This window comes from Callorhinchus milii, unplaced genomic scaffold (genome assembly GCF_018977255.1).
Source record: "Callorhinchus milii isolate IMCB2004 unplaced genomic scaffold, IMCB_Cmil_1.0 Scaffold46, whole genome shotgun sequence".
Lineage (NCBI taxonomy): Eukaryota > Metazoa > Chordata > Chondrichthyes > Chimaeriformes > Callorhinchidae > Callorhinchus > Callorhinchus milii.
This window is the reverse complement of record NW_024704787.1, coordinates 376,927-395,370: the sequence shown is the minus strand read 5'-3', so window position 1 is coordinate 395,370 and position 18,444 is coordinate 376,927. Positions and strand designations below refer to the sequence as shown.

Below are 18,444 nucleotides of genomic sequence, written 5' to 3'. Positions count from 1 at the left end.
TCAAGCTCTTCATTTGTACATAATTTTGCACAAATCGCTTTCATATTAGTGCCAAGTGTTTGAAAATGGGACCTTTTAGTTCAATAGTAATTATCGTTTCAATATCAGCATATGATTTCTTATATGAAAATCAATGCTTATTGAATGATGTTCACAACCTCCTCCAGGAAAGCCTTTCATGAAAACCTATTATGTTAGTTCCTGCATTTCTAATTAATCTTACTTTGATAATTGTCATGTTACAAAATCTGGTTCATCTTGTCACTTGAACGTTTGATATTCTATATTGCTGTAATATGATATCATTCCTAAATGTTTTTTCCTATATACTATAATTGACAGAAATATATAATAATTTATAATTATAATCATAATTATAATAATAATTCTCTGGTATTGAAACTTTTTTTTCTATTTCAGTTCAGTTCCATGTTGCTCACTTGTATGAAATCCAGGTAAGTGTGCCCTGAATCTGAATTTGTTCTCTTACTGGCTTTCAATTGCACTTGTACTGAAATTGTATGTCCAGACAACCGTCAATGTAATCTGATCAACTGTATGTGATCTAAAAACATTTTTGTTTTTACCTCACACCTAACGCAGCTGAAACCCTTGTCCATGCCTTCTTCACTTCCCGGCTGGACTATTCCAATGGCCTTCTCGCTGGTCTCCCCAGATCTGCCATAGACAAAATCCAATTAATTCAAAACTCTGCCTCCCAGATACTCACCTGCATGAAACTCCATAATCCCACCATATGAGTCTTTGCGAGGCTCCACTGGCTCCCAATCACTGAACGGATCGATTTCAAGATCCTTTCAATTTTCAAATCACTTCACCTCGTGCCTCCCTAGCTATCCGACCTGCTTATCCTCCACTCGGCTACCTCCGGCGTCCCGTTTGTCCCTCGTCCCCTGCCGTTCCACCATCGGTGACCGTGCCTTCAACCTCTATATCTCGAATCTCTGGAACTCTCTCCCTCAATCGCTTCACCTTGCCCCCTCCCTTACCACCTTCAAATCCTGCCTAAAGACCTTCCTCTTTGATTGTGCTTACGGTCATTTCCCCCCCTCCCTCTCCCCAGCTTGTTGTCATACTCCGCCATTGTGAAGCGCCCCGGGACGCTACCCCGCGTGAAGGGCACTTTGCAAATGCAAGTTGGTGTTGTATTGAATTTAATTTAGCTGGCATGGTTGTAAATGGGAGAGGGGATAAAGAAATCATCAAAGGGAAAGTATTTTGAATTACCAAGCAGAGGCAAGGTGCTTTATCACAGGGAGAGGTACAAGAATCCAAAAACACTCCTACACAACTCTCAATAGTGTGGAGATTTCCAGCTCGTGGCCAATGGTACCTGGTGTGCGAAGGTCAATAGAAAGGAAAGAAAATGTAATTCTTAGTTTCAATGTGATAAAGTGCTGTATCTGATGTGCATATTATTCATTGTTGTGGATCAACTGACACCATTTCTTTTTTGCTACTTTCTCATTGACTGACTCCCTGAGATTTGGAGTTCTGACCCTATGTTGGCTAGCAGTAAATGTTTTAAGCATGGCAAGATAGCAAGGGTTATGCAATCCCGTCATGCTTGTGGATGTGAACTTGTGTATGAAGATGGTATCCAACTCTACCCTCGACTCTAGGACCACTCCTATTCTGGCCGTTTACCTGTCAGACATCAAGTTTTGGATGATTTCTAGCTTAATTCAGTTGATTGTTGATAGGATAGGGCCTCATTGCATGGCTCCTGTCCTGCTTGGCGCCCATCAGCTTCTTACCTCAAGCAATGACAGTATTAACCTGAGTGGTTGTGCATTCTCCCTCGTGAAGCCAGTGTAGCATCTCTTGTGTCTTGTTTTCACTCCCAACTGTTGTTCAAACCCTACATCTGTGCTCTTCCCTGCTCAATTTTTCCTCTCCTCCAAAACGCGTGTCTTGGTGTTTGGTGTCTCCAATAGGACAATTGCATACCCTCAAACTAGTTCAAATCCATCTACTACTGGCAGTGAATGTAGTTTATTTTTGTTTCTAAGTTTGCAGAGGTTATTGTGACAGTTAATCTTGTATTTGTCAGTTAAATCTCTTAGCTGTGGTACCTTAAGGTTCTTGCATGAATGTAATTGCATGGAGATTTGGTGTGATGAAGGTAATGGTCATCATTCAGTCTGGTTTCCTGTTAGCAATGTCCTGCTCAAAGTGTCTTTGCATTTTCACTACCATCAAGAGATTATCATGATGGCATTCTATCTATCTCCACAGAGGTTTACTTTCAAAGATACCAAGGCAGCAGAACAACAGGGCACAGGTTCAGCTTTTGTGGGAAAATTTTATTATAAAAACTAGGACATATTTCGTTAAACTGAGGGTAATCAAGCAATGTGGCTGGTTGTTAGGAAGGATAATAGAGATCAAGACACTGAAAACATTTTTAGAAATTCCAAATTTAGAAAGGTTCTTTTGGTGCCCAAAACACACTAGAATTGCACAATGAAGGAGCTAGGACCTGCAGCTCTTCCTCTCTTTCATCTGTCTGGCTATCCTCTGCATTACTGGTGTCTTAAGAGTTGGTCCATTGAAGGCCTATTTCATGGCTGCCTCTTAAAGGAATATTTCTGCCTTCTTTTGTCATAACATAACTCATGATTATGCGAACAGTACCTTCAAGGTAAGTAATTTTAATGTTATACCTTTTAAGCTAAAGATTTTGCTGTCTTTCTCTTTCCCCCTCCCAACAGAAATTTGAATTCACTTTAGTAGCCTTTTAATCAGAAGTATATTTTGAGTAATTTCCTAAAAATTGCATGTTTAAGTATTTGATGTAAACATTATATTGTTCAAATACTGGTGGTATTGACTAAATAAATGCATTGTAATTTTTGGCCTGTTATATATTGGGTATGTGAATTTAATAACCGATAGTCTTGTCCACTGAGTGACATGTGAAGATGAAAGCTGTGAATGCAAAATGCTTTGTCTGCTTGTATGGATGGATCTGTCAATAACGGTCCTGGATTTTTATTGGTGTTGGTTTCTGGGCGGTATTTTGGACGTCCTCCCGACGTGAAAGGTGCTATACAAATGTCATTTGTTGTTGGTACTGTCTCAAAGTTTCCATGGAATTGATCTCTTTTATCTGCAGCTCCACTAACAGTAACAACCCAGCAGCATAAAATGTCCTATAAACTGTATGGACTATAAATCAAAGCCTTTGAAGAGAATCTTTTGACATTAAATCATCTTGTGTTGAAGTGATATTCAACTGTGCATATTTGACTTTGGCGTTAAGAGCTTGTTGTTTGAAATAGAGCTGACATTATAGCAACAACTGTAATCTTTTGCATGAAAAATATTAAGTGGCTAGCTGGGCAATTACCATTAGTGGCTAGGGTTCACTAAGCTTGTTGATTTACAATGCAAGTCACCAACTATGGTTTTAATCGGGAAGTGGTATTTTATTTATGTTTATCATGAAATGGGATTTTTGAATAGTTTTATATTGCAATATAAATGCAAGGATTATTATAATTATAGGTTTGAGTATTTAGTCTTGGAATAGCTAATGCAATAGCTGGTGGAATATCTGATTATCAAAAAATAGGTTGGAATTACACAGGTTTGTGTCTGGGATGTAATAAAAACACAGATCTCTGAAAAACTAGGACTTTTTGAAAGACATTTCTTGTTGAGGAAGATGGAGCATCAACGTAAAAAGTACGATAGTAATGTAGCTGTATAAATACAGAATTTTTTGCCTTACTTTAAAATCAATATTTGGTTGCATTATATTTTGTTACCAGAATAATTTTAAGAATCATTTTAAGTGTTAATTGTAACTGAGTTTTTATCAGTAAACAATGTTTACTGACACCCATGGGGAAAAGCAGAAGCCATCATTGTGGCAACACACAGACCAACTTTATGCCATTTGCATATCTTTCCCATTAGGCTGTCTAGTTCTGAGTGGATAATGGTGCCGCAATAGGCAATAAAGTCTGGAAGTGAATGCTGACTAGCAGTCTTCCTTTGATAATCTAATCACTCTGAAAGACCGATAAGTTTGCAATGGAAACAAAATAATGATTGATCACCGGAAACTCAATTACCCATTTGCCACAAGATTTCATTTTCCTTGGAATGATGAGATTTACTTATTAATGTATTATTCCTAAGAATACTGTTTTAGTTAGGTTTCTTATTAACTTAGAACATTAAATGCTGTGTCATCTTGCCTTTTTTTATGACAGCATTCGGCATTTAAAATACTTGATATTTCAAGCAGCCACTCAACCAAAACACCTGATTGCTAATTTACTTAATTCTCCTGGGGCCAAATATTCCACTAATTCTAAACTTAGTTGATTTTGTGAACATTTCAAGATGCATCAGCCTGGATAAGCGGCTCTGAATCAGAAGGTTGTGGGTTCAAGTCCCACATTGGGAATTGTAGTCTGATGCAGTGCTGGGGTGCATTGCATTGTTGGAAGTGCCATCTTTCATAAGAGGTTAAATCAAGGTTCTGGCTGCCTATTCAGTTGGATACAGTCAAAGATCCCATGGCGCTATTCAAAAAGAGAAGGGGGTTTCTCCTGGTGTCCTGGCCAACAAATCAGCCATCTTTGTTGAAATAAAATAAGTCACTTACTCCATGGTTGTTTGTGGGACATTGCTCCCACACCAGGTTCTGCTGGCTCTCCATTACTCAGAGAGGATACAGGATTCAAGATCCTGGTCCTCACCTTCAAAGCCCTCCACGGCCTTGCTCCTCCCTACATCTGTGATCTTCTAACTTCACGTCCCCCGCCTTGCCCGCCCCACCATTGGGGCCTTCAGCCCCACCCTTTGGAACTCCATCCCACTGTCCATCCACTTTGCCTCCTTCAAGCCCTGTCTCAAGACCCTCCTCTTCGACCGTGCCTTTGGTCACCTTCCTACCCTTAGCCTCCCCACCCTCCACCTCACCTGATCCCAACCACCAGCTCAGGTGCTGATCCCTGACCCTCCAGCACTTTGGGACGTCCTCTTGACGTGAAAGGCACTACACAAATGTAGTTGTTGTTGCTGTTCACAAACTGGCTGTCGCGTTTTGCCCATAAAATACACAGTCAATCCACTTTATAGTATTTCCTGTGAAGAGCTTTGAGACATCTCAGTGTGATGAGGTGCTATATCAAATGCATTTCAGAATGCAAATTTTGGCAATTTTTACAATGTTAGTCTGAATATTTAAATTCTATTTTCACAGATACTTTTAAGAGCTGCAGAAAATTGCCTTTCAAATTAAGGTTAGATTTAAGAGTTTACCAAAATGTGCATTCCTCAGAAATATTAAGAAAATAATGTAAATATAGAACTTGGCAAAATTTGCCAGTATAAAAATGGAGTAAGAATTGAACAAGAAAAAAAATGGAAAAAGTTGTGTGAAAATACCTACAATAGTCCTAAAGTGCACCTGTGGATTCCTTTAAATAGATTAGGCAAAAAACATAATCTATACAAAAGTCAAATGGGAAATTTAAAGAAAGAAAAATGTGATTTTTTAATTTTAATAAATCCACATAGATATACAGTAAAACCTGTCTTCAACAACCTCTCGGGACAGGAGCAAAGTGGCTTTTATATGAGGGTGGCTTCTGAGTAAAGGTATGTTGGTGTCTGAATGCCCACTGAAAGGGCTGTTCCAGGGTGACTGTATTAGGGATATATTAGGAAAAACTGAGAGGATGAAAGTTCTGTGTCAATGAATAAGAACATAAGAAATGCTAGACGAAAAAGACCACGGTCCATTTAGCTCGCCTTCCACCTTCCTGGCGGTCGCATGCACATGTGTCCTAAACTACCTATATTCCATAATGTTATTTCCTAAAAGAAAACTATCTAATCTGTCTTTGAAAGAATCAACATGTTGAGAAAGTTACACACAGAAGTTTGATTGGTCCAACAATTTGTATCTTTGCATTGAAATGGGTTTACAAAACTGACAGGGATGCAACAGAAGTGAGGAACGTAAACCTCTGTGCTTCAAAGATTGGATATTTACAAGTATGTACATTTTCACGTATTTCAAAGTTGATATAACTTTACATTCATAACTGCCTTTGGAAATATTTAGCAAAACAAAGTTATGTGCTGTGTTTGCAGTGCGATACCAGTTACTTCTGCAGTAATAGCAGACTGATCAGAAACGCAGAAACAATTGTATATATGGTAATTCTCATGATCTCTGTTCTGAAATATGCTGCTTTGTCTGTTCATAGATTCTATAAAGTATTGGCTATCAAACTTTGGGAAATCCAATGACTTGTGGAGATTTTCACTTGGTGGTGCTTGGGTCAGGTGGACTTGCAATCCAAAGATTGACGAGAGCATTGAAGGATAGGGTTCTAGAGTTGTTTATTTAGTTTTTGCACCAATGTGCTCAGAAGATTTGATTGGAGAGACAGACTAATCTATGCCAAGCTGAAATGCAAAATATTGTTCAAAATTAACACCTGGTGTTTATAAGATTCCCACTGACATAGATGGATTCAAAGATGCAAATGAAGCAAACAGCTACCCCTTTTGTACACTCTGCCACTCTGCCCCCATCCTCTGGAACTCCATCCCACAATCTCTCACCCCCTCCCTTGCCTCCTTCAAGACGCATCTCAAGACCCTCTTCTTCGACCGTGCCTTCGGTCACCCTCCTTCCTCCCCTGCCCTTCACCCTCTCCGATCACCTAATATTCACAAATTCACCTGAAGAAAGTTCTCTATCAATTTTCTTTGACTTTGTTGAAATGTTATACCTTCTCAGAGTCTACTTCAATTATTTTCTGTAGACGTTCAATAGTGTTGTGGTTTTTTTTTCAATATTGCTTTGGGATCACCTTGGAAAAGATGCCCCATTTTATGAAAGGAGGGCTGAAAAAGAAGAGAATGGTTGTTGCTTCCAGTCATGTCTATAAAAAATAAAACGCACAGCTTGAGGCAAATTTTGTTGTAGGAATGTTAGTGTTTGCTGTGCAGTTTTAATGGGTCCCTGTTATGGTTGGATATACACCATCCGATTCCTTTTCATCTTCAGGGAAATGCCTTATTTTTGTCTGGTGCCATCTCTAGACTACTGTGAGCTGCTACACAATTTCCATTATATAACGTATCAATAAACAAATAGTGTGTTCCCAAGCTGTAGTGGTGGGTTGGTATCAATTACGGATATTTGCTACTTGTTTATATCTTTTTTGAAAATGTTGTGTGAATTGAATAACCAGGAATAATTTAACTTAGTTGGACAAGACTTGTGGCATCTGTTATTGTAACCACTGGCTCATGCTCTATCGTGTTTGTTGCAGAGCACAATGATGGGTCATAAATATGTTGTGAAATCCTGCTTTGCCCACAAGAGTTCCCTCCTTTATTCCATGTTTTGTGTGGGACCCTACCTCTCATGTCTGTGCAATTGATGTTGTCATTTCCTTGGTCTCTTTGTGACAACATGTTTTGAAAGCACCTTCCACTCCTGGTTCATCTGTGTGATTGCAATTTCCAGAAACAAAGCTGTAAAAGTTTTATTTGCCAAGAGCTTTAGAGTTGTTTCAGTTTTTTTTCTCTCCCCCTGTCACTACAGAGAAAGTATCGTGCTGCTAAGGAAGCCTACGAGCAGCTTTTGCAGACGGAGAATATTTCCACACAAGTGAAAGCAAATGTACTGCAGCAGTTAGGTAAGTGTTGCTACTTTTTTTAAAAAACTCTTCAATTTTTAATTTTCTAAATTTCTGATGCATGTTATATAACTGTTCACACTCTTAGTAACTTAAGCTTTGATTATTTGTTAATGATATAAAATAAATGTTGTAATATGACTTGCAAATATAAACGTGTCTTTTAAGAATCTTTCAGTTTGCAACCAGCATTTTCAGACTTCAAGAATTTAACAGAAATGTGTCTGTTAAATTTGGGGCTGCATTGTACACAATCCAACGAATTCCATTGAAACCGTACTATGCTAATAGAAATTAAGATTGTATTAAAACCAACATTTAAGATGTTGACAAGTGTTAGCTATAAATTATTATCTGACAAATCTATCGTTATGTTGCACAAAATAATACTTATTTGTCATTAACTGAAAAAGTCTATGCCCTTTTGTAACCCTTTTGCTAGGCCTCTATGTGACCATATCTGTACTGTTCCGCAGCCTTTGCATTACTGTGAGGTGATCTATAAAATGATACAGCTCAACTACACCTATCAGTTATATAGCTTAAGAGAAACTGAATGAGTGTTTACTTTTGGGTAGTTGTACTTTTCTTAATTTTTGAATTGAGTATTTATTTTCTTTTAAGCTTTCTTGTCATTATTTATTTGGATCTAGATTTAAAAATTGGTGGTGATATTTACAATTGAACAAATTACTTTGGAATCTAATTTATATAATTTGAATCCTTCATGTTAATAAGAAATGTGTGTGTGTGTGTGTATATATATATATAATATATGGGAGATTGTTGGGTTTTCTGCAATAATAATCCTTCATGTAACAACTTTTGATTGATTATGACCATAACTATACAATACTTAATTCAATTTTGGTGTGGTAATTCAATGAATATTGAGTAAAAAAATACTTATTTCTATGTTAAATGTTAATCAAATTTGTGAAAAGTAAATGTTAATGTATTATGTATGCTTTTAACACCAACATTAACATTAAGTTTCTTTAACTTCAATACTGGCCAAATGATCATCAAGTTTTTTTTTATTATTTGGCTTAAATTTTAGTTTCCAGACCGAAAGCAAAAAATCAGTGACTTGTTTAAAAGTGTCACTAGCACATACCAAGTTTCTTTGGGCAACTTGTAGATTGACTACAATTTCTATTAGCTGGAAGCTAATTGCACCAGTGTGGTGTCCTGTCATAAATCCATTCACTTTACTTTTGGAGTTGTTTGACTGACCATCCTGGCCTGGTTGCTATGGTAATTTCATTGTTGGCTTCTCGCCACAAGTGCTAAAAATGTTGATTTCCTATTTAAGTTGCTTCTTCCAAAGAAACTTAGGAAGCATTTTGTCTGGTTGCTCTTACCCACCTGAGGTTTTAATTGCTTTGTGCGGAAAGTAGTTGTTTGTGGCTTTAGCTTGGGAAATGATTTTAAACTGCAATATATAAATGTATGAAATGATTATGCTTTTACAGTGAAATTTCACTGAGGCCAGTAAACAGACAGGGATTTTGAACATATTAAAAGGTTGACTTCACTAGTGAGTTTGCATTACTGTACAGTACTATATAATATGTTCAAATAAAAAAGACAACATTAGTGAGTTGACCACATTGGTGGAATTACCTCAAGGTGGGTTTCCACTGTAATTCTATAAATGTTTTTTCACTTTAAAATCGGCAGAGATTACTTTTTCCTGCAAAATTGAATGTACCCCCTTTGAGGAGGAAGACTTTCATTCAACCTCAGACAACTTCTAGACTGGTTATATGTTGAAATTGCTCCCTTCGCTTTCAATAGCTGTGAGAAGGTTTAAATGGCCCTTTTACAATGACATTACTTTTCTTTTGCGATGCCATGGTCTTCTGCAAACATGGACCTGTGTTTGTACACACCCTGGGTCAGCAGAGATCACTTGCAGCAAATAATAATTCTTGCATTTGATAAAGCGCCTTATCACGTTTTCAAGACTTCTCAAAGCGCTTCACAGAATATACTGTAAAGTGAATTGACTGTATATTTTGTGGGCGAAACGCGACAGTCAATTGCGCACAGCAGTGTCCCACAAACAGTGGATTGAGTGAACAGTTTAAATTATTTTCTTAAGGAAAAGCGATCTGCCAATCGACTAACAACCGGGTTCCTATTTACTGCTAGGTAAACAGAGGTGCATGTTCCATGGAAACTATTGAGCTATAGGACTTCACAAATTACATTGTCATGGATACTGATGTCTTTGCATAAGTATCACAATGACATTAAGACATTTGAGTTTGTGCAAATTGCAATTTCAATTTATTTTAGGATCTCAAATGACATAAGCTTTTGCTTATGGCATTTTGGGGATTTGGTCATCACTATTTGCCTCCAGAAGGCAAAAAAAATTCTAATGGAGGTTAGTGCATGAGCAAACAACTTGACAAATTTGCAATACTTAAAATAAAGTCAAATTAAAGCTGGTGCATGGCAACATTGGTGGGTCTACTTCATCTGACTCCATAAATCCACATTATTGAATCGGATCTCCTGTAAATAGAGATAATGGGAGATGCAGTTCAAATATTTCAGTCTTGACAAAGCTAGAACTCGAAAAATACGGCATTTTCCAATACTAATTGGCTCCAGTTAGAAACTAATTATGTAAAAGTGGCATAAGGTCAAAACAGTAGAAGTATATTTGCAAGGAAAGAGTCCATTGTAATGATTATGTGCAAATGTTTCAATGTTCACAGACTTCAAAAAATAGTATTGGGGATACTTGCGTAAAGCCTGAAGCAAGTGAAACATTTTCTTTACCAGCTTTGTACCAGGGTTAGCAGGTCGCCAAGTGCTATGCTCCTAGTTTTCTTTTAGCATTTATGTGCTGTTTTCATATAATATAATGGTGATGGTTGTAGATGGAGCTCTTAATGGATCATTGTGTAACAGCTTTCTGAAATACACTTCAGAAAGAGCCAACTAATTTAAATAAAATTATAGAGAAAAGGAAGTCTGGACCACATTGTAAAATGTATCACAGTTATTCCTTCCCCTCTCCCCCTCCCAAATAAATTTACTGCTATTAAAGGGGGAGTGAAGTCTAGAGGGAGTATATTTTGTTCTAAGTACTCCCACTAGAAGTAAAGTAAAACAACATTATCCTGATATGTAAAATCATTGCTTCTATATCATGCTCACATAAGGCTATTACTATCTGTTTCATCGGTTTGCAGATGTGGTAAATGCAATGAAACCCCTTTAAGATGCTTCTCTCCATAGCAGATTTAATTGAAGCAGTCTAGCTCAGAAGAAAGTCCAGATATTATTATTGAAACAAGTTTCAAACTTTAAGTAATTATTTTATAACTTATTTTCCTCAATTTCTGGTGTGACTACTTTGAACTTCTCATTTAATCAAGGCTGTTACTCATTAATGCACTCTCCCTACCTTCAAAAAATTCCTAAAATCATAGATTTCTGATCATGCTTTTTCGTAGCTGACTTGAGATTGCCTCGGGAATAATTCAGGCCCTTGCTGCCTTCCTTTCATAGGTTTTGTCCTATTCTTCCCCCTCCATTGTTTAGAGTTAGTGGTCATGAGAGGAATCGCTGAATGTTCACCCCCACAATGGTTTCATTCTCTTAATTTAATTCTTATAAAAAAAATGTACCAGGAACCTGATGTATTGGGTACCAGTAAACCTGGGAGAAGATTAATATGCTGGTATTGCGGGCCTTTGGCATGTTGCCAATTGGCAATGTAGTCTTCAGAAAATGCTAGTGAACACTTGTGCTGTCATGGCTGCTCAGTTACAGCAGTCACTGAAAGGAAAAGAACAATTATAAAACTTTAAATCAACCTGTCAGTTCAGAGTTAGATAACTCAACTTCAAAATAAATGCTTTGTGATTTCCAGAATTAATTCTTTACTAGATTTGTATTATAATAGGTCGTTTTCTCATTTGATGATATATTCCACGGCATGGTTATGTGTTTAAGCAGATTTTGTGAAATTTGGTTAAATACATAACCATAGGTTAAATATATAAACTTCTTTGTGCAAACTGTAGGTGCTTCCCTGAACGCTTGTTTTAAACTCAATCATTTTGTTTATCTTAGTACTCTGTGTTAATAAGTCCTGGATGAGGGCAAAATTTCCTACAGTTGAATGTGAACAAGACTGAGGCCCTCCTGATTGACTCACGTCAGTGCCTCTGCACCTCAGGTTCTGGCAACATCAACCTCCATGGTTGTACACTTCAACTCACCAAACCAGTCAGGAACCTAGGTGTCTTGTTCGACCCTCAACTGTGTTTTCTTCCCCACATCCAAGTCATGACCCGCTCTCCGTTCCCTCACCTCCGTAACATCGCCCGACTCCGCCACTACCTCACCCCTCAGGCCCAGAAACTCTTGTTCATGCCTTCATCACCTCCAGGCTCGACTATGCAAACCCTCTGCTTGTCAGCCTTCCCAACTCCTCCCTCCACAGGCTGCAGATAATCCAGAACTCTGCAGCCCGTGTCCTCTCCCGCACCAAACTCTGTGACCCCATCTCCCCCATTGTCGCCCGACTCCATTGGTTCCCTCTCCTTCAGAGGATCCAGTTCAAGATCCTGGTCCTCACCTACAAAGCACTCCATGGCCTTTCCCCACCCTAACTCTGCGACCTCCTAACCCCCTACCAACCCATCCGTTCCCTCCACTCAGCCGGCACCGGCCTGATCCAGTCCCCCGCCCCACCATTGGCGGAAGAGCCTTCAGCCACTCTGCCCCCAACCTCTGAAATTCCATCCCCCAATCAGTCCGCCTCACCCCTTCCTTAGCCTCCTTCAAGTCCCGCCTCAAGACCCTCCTCTTCGACCATGCCATCGGCCACCCCCCTTCCCCTCCCCTCCCTTCTCCCCCTTGACCCCAGCTTGGGTCTGAAAGGCACTATACAAATGTAATCTTGTTGTTGTTAATAAACACTGGTTTCTTTGTAGATTATTGCACTGATGGTTATAACTATATTAAACATTGGTAGTTAAAATGTATTTAGATATTTCCTCAGTATTTGAAAAAAATCCATTTCACTATGTTGAAAATGACTGTTTATAAATTACACCTCCATAGTATTTTAACTTTCACATATTTCATGATCAACAACAGCTTAAAGCCACAGATATATTTAGCCTCGTTCTCTTGTGATTTTGCAACTTTTCTGCATTTAAGGCACTCGGTATCATTCCTCTAAATTGGGTGATTTTTGGAATACTAAAATTTTCATTCTTTTGTTGAATGCATTTGGCACCTTGAGATTTCTGTATTATTAACCTTCCACAGAGCAGCAATGTACAGGCCTTACTAGTACTAATCTTGATCATTTGATTTGATTTTCAAAAATTCTGCAGAAGACGCGGTGGACTGATTTTTAAAACAATTTCCTCTTTGCAACAGAAACATTGCATTCAAAAATTCGGTCAATTATCTGAATGGGTTTATATGTTCATACCTTAAACGAGTTACTGAGAAACATTTTTTACTTTTTAAAAACAATTACATCTTGCATTTAAAAACTATGCTTTGTGCTGAGCTAAGCAGAAAACATGCTGAATTTTTTATAACTGTGGTAAGATGTTGTAATTTAATTAGTATACCTAATTACATTTAATGCAGGCTGGATGCATCACACAGTGGAGCAACTAGGAGACAAAACAACTAAAGAAAACTACGCTATTCAGTGTCTCCAGAAGTCTCTCGAGGCAGATCCCAATTCTGGCCAATCCTGGTACTTTCTTGGCAGGTAAGTAAAGAAGTTAGTTGAAACCCACTGCTGATTTTCTAATGCATTATTTCACACTAAATTTTTATACTAACACTCTTACAGCATCTAATATTTCTATTGAAGCCTCTCATTGTTGCACTTTTCTGCATTATCACATCACATGCAGCTGAGATGATAGGCAATTAGTCTCTATTGGCAGGCTGCAGAGAAAACAATCTCCTAAACTGGGTACAGTCCAAATCTGTTAATGCAGGGTGACCAAAGAGTAGTGATACGATTACAATGTCTAATAAATCTTAAAGATTATGACTTTTTTTTAGATAATAGGGTAGTTATCACGACTTTTTGGTCACCCTGTAAAATTGAACTGGATGAAATTGACCGATCTATTTCAGAGTCTGGGTCCAAGGCCTTTCAGAGAAATGGCAAAAATGCCAGTTGTTGTCTTGAAGGTCATTATTAGAATACCTCCCATCACAAGAATTTATTGCATTTATCCTAATATAGTGAAACTCACATAAGTCTTACCTTTATAAATCGTATAATCGCTTCACAACAACAGCAAAACATTACATTTGTATAGCACCTAAATCGTACATCCACCCAAGTCCCATTTAGTTCCCATTAAACCATTTTGATTTCTTTGACCGATGGTATTGAATCATCTCCTAACTTGTAATACCACTCCCCTATCCTCCATCATTCCTGCACTGACTGGCTACATTGAATCGGGGGAAATATTTTCTGCGATTCCAACACTTGCCGGTAAGTGTGCATGCGGCGCCATGTCAAGACATTGAATCCTGGGAATTGTCTTGCTCATCACCGCATGCACACTTACCGGCTGCAGTGCCGAAGTACCCCGTGCATACTTACCGGCTGCATTGAATTATGTATGCGTAATGTAGATTATTGATTAAATCAGATTTTATAAAAATTTACCTGCAGCTTCGCTTAAGTCATACTAAATGTTATCGAAGGATTGATACAACTAATTTTGAGTTTTACTGTAGTACAACACCTGCTGTTAATTGCACTTCATTCATCATCAGTTACAAGTCAGCATGGAGTATTAGTACTAAAGCTCTATGCTTCATTTCTGCCTGTGAAACAATGTTTGGCATATTCCCTCTATATTGGAGGTATGAAACATCCCAAACAATGCCTGCTGTTTTTGTGTTCCCAAGAAAGTTTCTCACCCCTCGCATGTAATGGGTTCTGTATTTTGATGCCTTTCATTTTTGCTCGAATCAATGACTAGACTCCTATATAATGAATGTTTTTACAAAGTTTGTTGTAAGTTTGAGAATCTGTGTATCATATCTATTTTTGGAGGGAAGGATAAAACTAGAATTATTAAATGTAGAAAATGGGCAGAATGTTTGTAGTAAGAGGTGTATTTTAGTATAAAGGCTCAATCAGAGAACTGTAATATAATTTACAGATTGGATATAAGATAGGCAGGCATAAATGGTCACTTGAAATTCTAAGATTTGGGTGTAATAGCTAATGATTCAATTTTGAAGTGTGTACTATTTTGCAATACATTGAAAAAAACAATTGAGCAACGTTTTTAAACCACTGGTCTAGTTTCTGAATTTGCCCTTCAAAACTCTGAATCTGTGCCCTATTAGCACATTTGTATCAGCTCAGGTGGTGCTACTGGTGTGAATTTTCCTTGAAGGTATGCACGCGGGAGAATCTGTATCACCCAGATGGCAGTACGATGCCACCATATGGAAAATAAATATGAGAAAATGTGTTGTACACCTTTGGATGTAGTGTTTCTAATTCTTTAAATAATAATAATACTTGCTTTTGATATAGCGCCTTATGACTTCTTCGAGACGTCTCAAAGCGCTTCACAGAATATACTGTAAAATAAATTAATTGACTGTATATTTTGTGGAAGAATCGCAGCAACTAATTGCCCACAACAGTGTCCCACAAACAGTAGTGGATTGAGTGAACAAATTATTATTTTTTTATTTTTTTGAAGGGATTGTTACCCCCGGAAAAGTGATCCGCCAATCGATTAACAACTGCTAGGTAAACAGAGGCATGTAGAGTAAGGAAACTTGCCCAACGTTTTGCCCTGCACGGGAATCAAACCCAGATCCTCTAGCTTGCGAGGCGAGTGCTCTAACCACTAAGCTACAGGACTCCAAAATGTAAATGTAGTACAACCTTCACATATAAAGTTTCTTGTTTCTTAATCCTATGACCTGGCACAGTTTAGAACTTCCTCATTTTTGGTGTGGCTTTACTTCCTTGTTGTATCACTTCTGAATCCACTGATCAAAAATGCATTACATTTTCAAAAGCTCTATAAAATAATCAGCAGTGGGATACAACAAAATGATAAATAATAGCATCATACCATCATAATCTTGGAGTGTAGTTTCATTGGCACCCCTCAAATAGAGTTGTCTGGCCTATTCATTTATGGAAGTTCAAATGGTATTCATAGAGTGAGACAGGTGATATCTACAGTAAGTATTTTTGTTATTTTACCTATTTTGATCTATTGTGTACATTAGAAATGATTATATAGTTTTCATATCTGCCACGTACCTTTTAAGAAAATCATTTGCCATTTTCTTTATGTTTCACACTCCCAATTGTGTTTTACTATGAATAACGTGTAAGCATTAGTTTTGATGCAACCTGCTTTAAGAGAGTGTAGAGCAAGAAATGTCTGCTTGCATAAAACTACCATTCCATGTGTTTTGTTTATTTTCTGTAATACCTGGAGCTTTACATTGATTAGCTAGTTGAATGTATCCATTTTCTAGACAGATTATGAATTAAAATTGGTATCTTCCTTACAGGTGCTATTCAAGTATTGGCAAAGTTCAGGATGCCTTTTTATCATACAGGCATTCCATTGATAAATCAGAAGCGAGTGCTGATACATGGTGTTCAATAGGGTAAGAAATGCCAGTTGCTTAAAAGTAGGCAATACAGAAACAAAGTAGTTCTTACAATATTAGTTTGCCGTTTCATTATGTGTATATTTGATCCAATTTCCCATTCTTTGTATTGTTTCAATGTATGATCTTTCTATATTTACTTTATCTGACTCAGGGTGTTGTATCAGCAACAGAACCAGCCAATGGATGCGTTACAAGCCTATATCTGTGCTGTACAGTTAGACCACGGACACGCTGCAGCCTGGATGGACCTGGGAACTCTTTATGAATCCTGCAATCAACCTCAAGATGCAATTAAATGTTACATAAATGCAACTAGGAGCAAAAATTGTAGTAATACCTCTGCACTCACAGCAAGGATAAAGTACTTACAGGTAAACCGGTTTGGGTGTGGTATTTAACTACGTATAAGCCATCAAGACAACTGCGAGTGCTTCTATTGACTTATTTTTAAATGTAGTTTGAACTGGCAGTCAGGTAGTTTGCTGGAAACTATGCCAGCAGATAAAAATACAAGTTGAATGGGCAATTTGGGTGGGTTCATTGTGATGGGGTTCTTCTGCTTTTATTATGCTTTTGAGATGAAAATTATTTAGCAGTAAAAGAATTTAGAATCCAAATTAGCTTTATGCAGTACCGCATAGCAGGTAGTATCAACACGGGTATTTATATTTTTAAGATTGCATCAGATTCATAGATAGCAATTTGAAGAAAGCAGACATTTGCTTTCAATTGCTTGATATCTGGTAGGAGAATTTTATTTGGTTCTTTTTGACCAAACTGCTGAAAAGTGGTCTATTAAATTCTCTGTCGAAAATTACCTGCTATATGGTATCTTAGTGCAAAGCTATTCTGCTTTTTCTTTAAGTCCTACCTGTCTACAACAATAATTGTACATTCACCCTTTCAGTACAAATGACATTGAATTCTCTTGTAAAAGCTACAGTATCCTACTTTGTTTGACTTCATAGTCTGAGGAAGGTCTTCTAGCTAATTTTATACCAGTATCTCTGTACAAACATGGAAAACAAACATTATCTTTCTTAGATGTACATAGAACTTTTTTCCTTCTGGCCTCTTCCATCTGTGCTTTTATATATCATTATCAATTTTTAACCTAACTAGTTCAATGCAAAAAGACTTACTTTAAAAGTTCACCATTTGTGCTGCAACAGCACGGAGTAACAACTGAATGTTCGACCAAATTATCAGGTTGAGGCAAAATATAGTTTGTTAAACAAAATATCATAAGTATGAAATTCATTTTAGATTAAATTACTTTTTCTCCTCTCCTGAAAATATGACATCAAGTGCTCTGGGTATCTGCCTAGCAGCCATTAGGCATGTTAAAGACTATTTGACCATATGGCACATACCAGCTGAGCTCAGCTGAATAAACAATGCAGACCAGGATCAAACATGGTACTGCCATGGTCTGTTGCAGAGAGTGAATTTTATAGAACAAAAACACACACGTGCAACATGTCCCTGGACAAGAACTTTTTTTGTGGAGAACAAAGAAAGTATTTTTCTCATATAAACTGTTTGTGATGAGAGAAGTTTGTTTCATCCACTTCATGATTTTTTTTGCCGTGCTCTGTTTTTCTTAGCCCTCCCAACCTCCAACACTGCCCAAATGTGCCCTTGCTTTCCTGCCTGGATAATAGTATAGTGCTGGTCATGATTTTCTCTGTATTGGTAGTTGATGTTGTTATGAATGATCTGAGAGGTAGAAGTGGAAAATGATAGTAACAGAGCTCTTTTTATAAATCTTGTTTTTGTTGATGGTCGTCTTACCAAAATGGAACCTTGTTGCAGAATGCACATTGAACTAAGAAATATAATACAAATCTTAAGCATTTAAATTGGTTGCTGCTTACAAATACTGAAATCCACTTTTTTGAAAATTCTTCTAGAAGTCAACAAAAAGGAAACTGCATCTTTTATAGATACTTGAATTGAACGTTTAAGTAAATTGAATATAATTATTTTTAGAAAGAGAGTCCTTTGCAAGAAAATTCATGAACATCAGGGGTTTCAATCACTGTAAAGTCCTGGAATATTG

General features: G+C 37.5%; 1 protein-coding gene across 1 annotated transcript in view; it reads left to right on the top strand.

The window, feature by feature from the left end:
* The window catches only part of kdm6a (lysine (K)-specific demethylase 6A), a 143,165-nt gene that overhangs the window by 94,200 nt on the left and 30,521 nt on the right, over nt 1–18,444 (top strand). Inside the window, 5 exon segments of the mRNA XM_007901685.2 lie at nt 421–455; nt 7,607–7,700; nt 13,338–13,464; nt 16,278–16,376; nt 16,534–16,753. Of these exon segments, the coding sequence (XP_007899876.2) occupies nt 421–455; nt 7,607–7,700; nt 13,338–13,464; nt 16,278–16,376; nt 16,534–16,753 (575 nt within the window).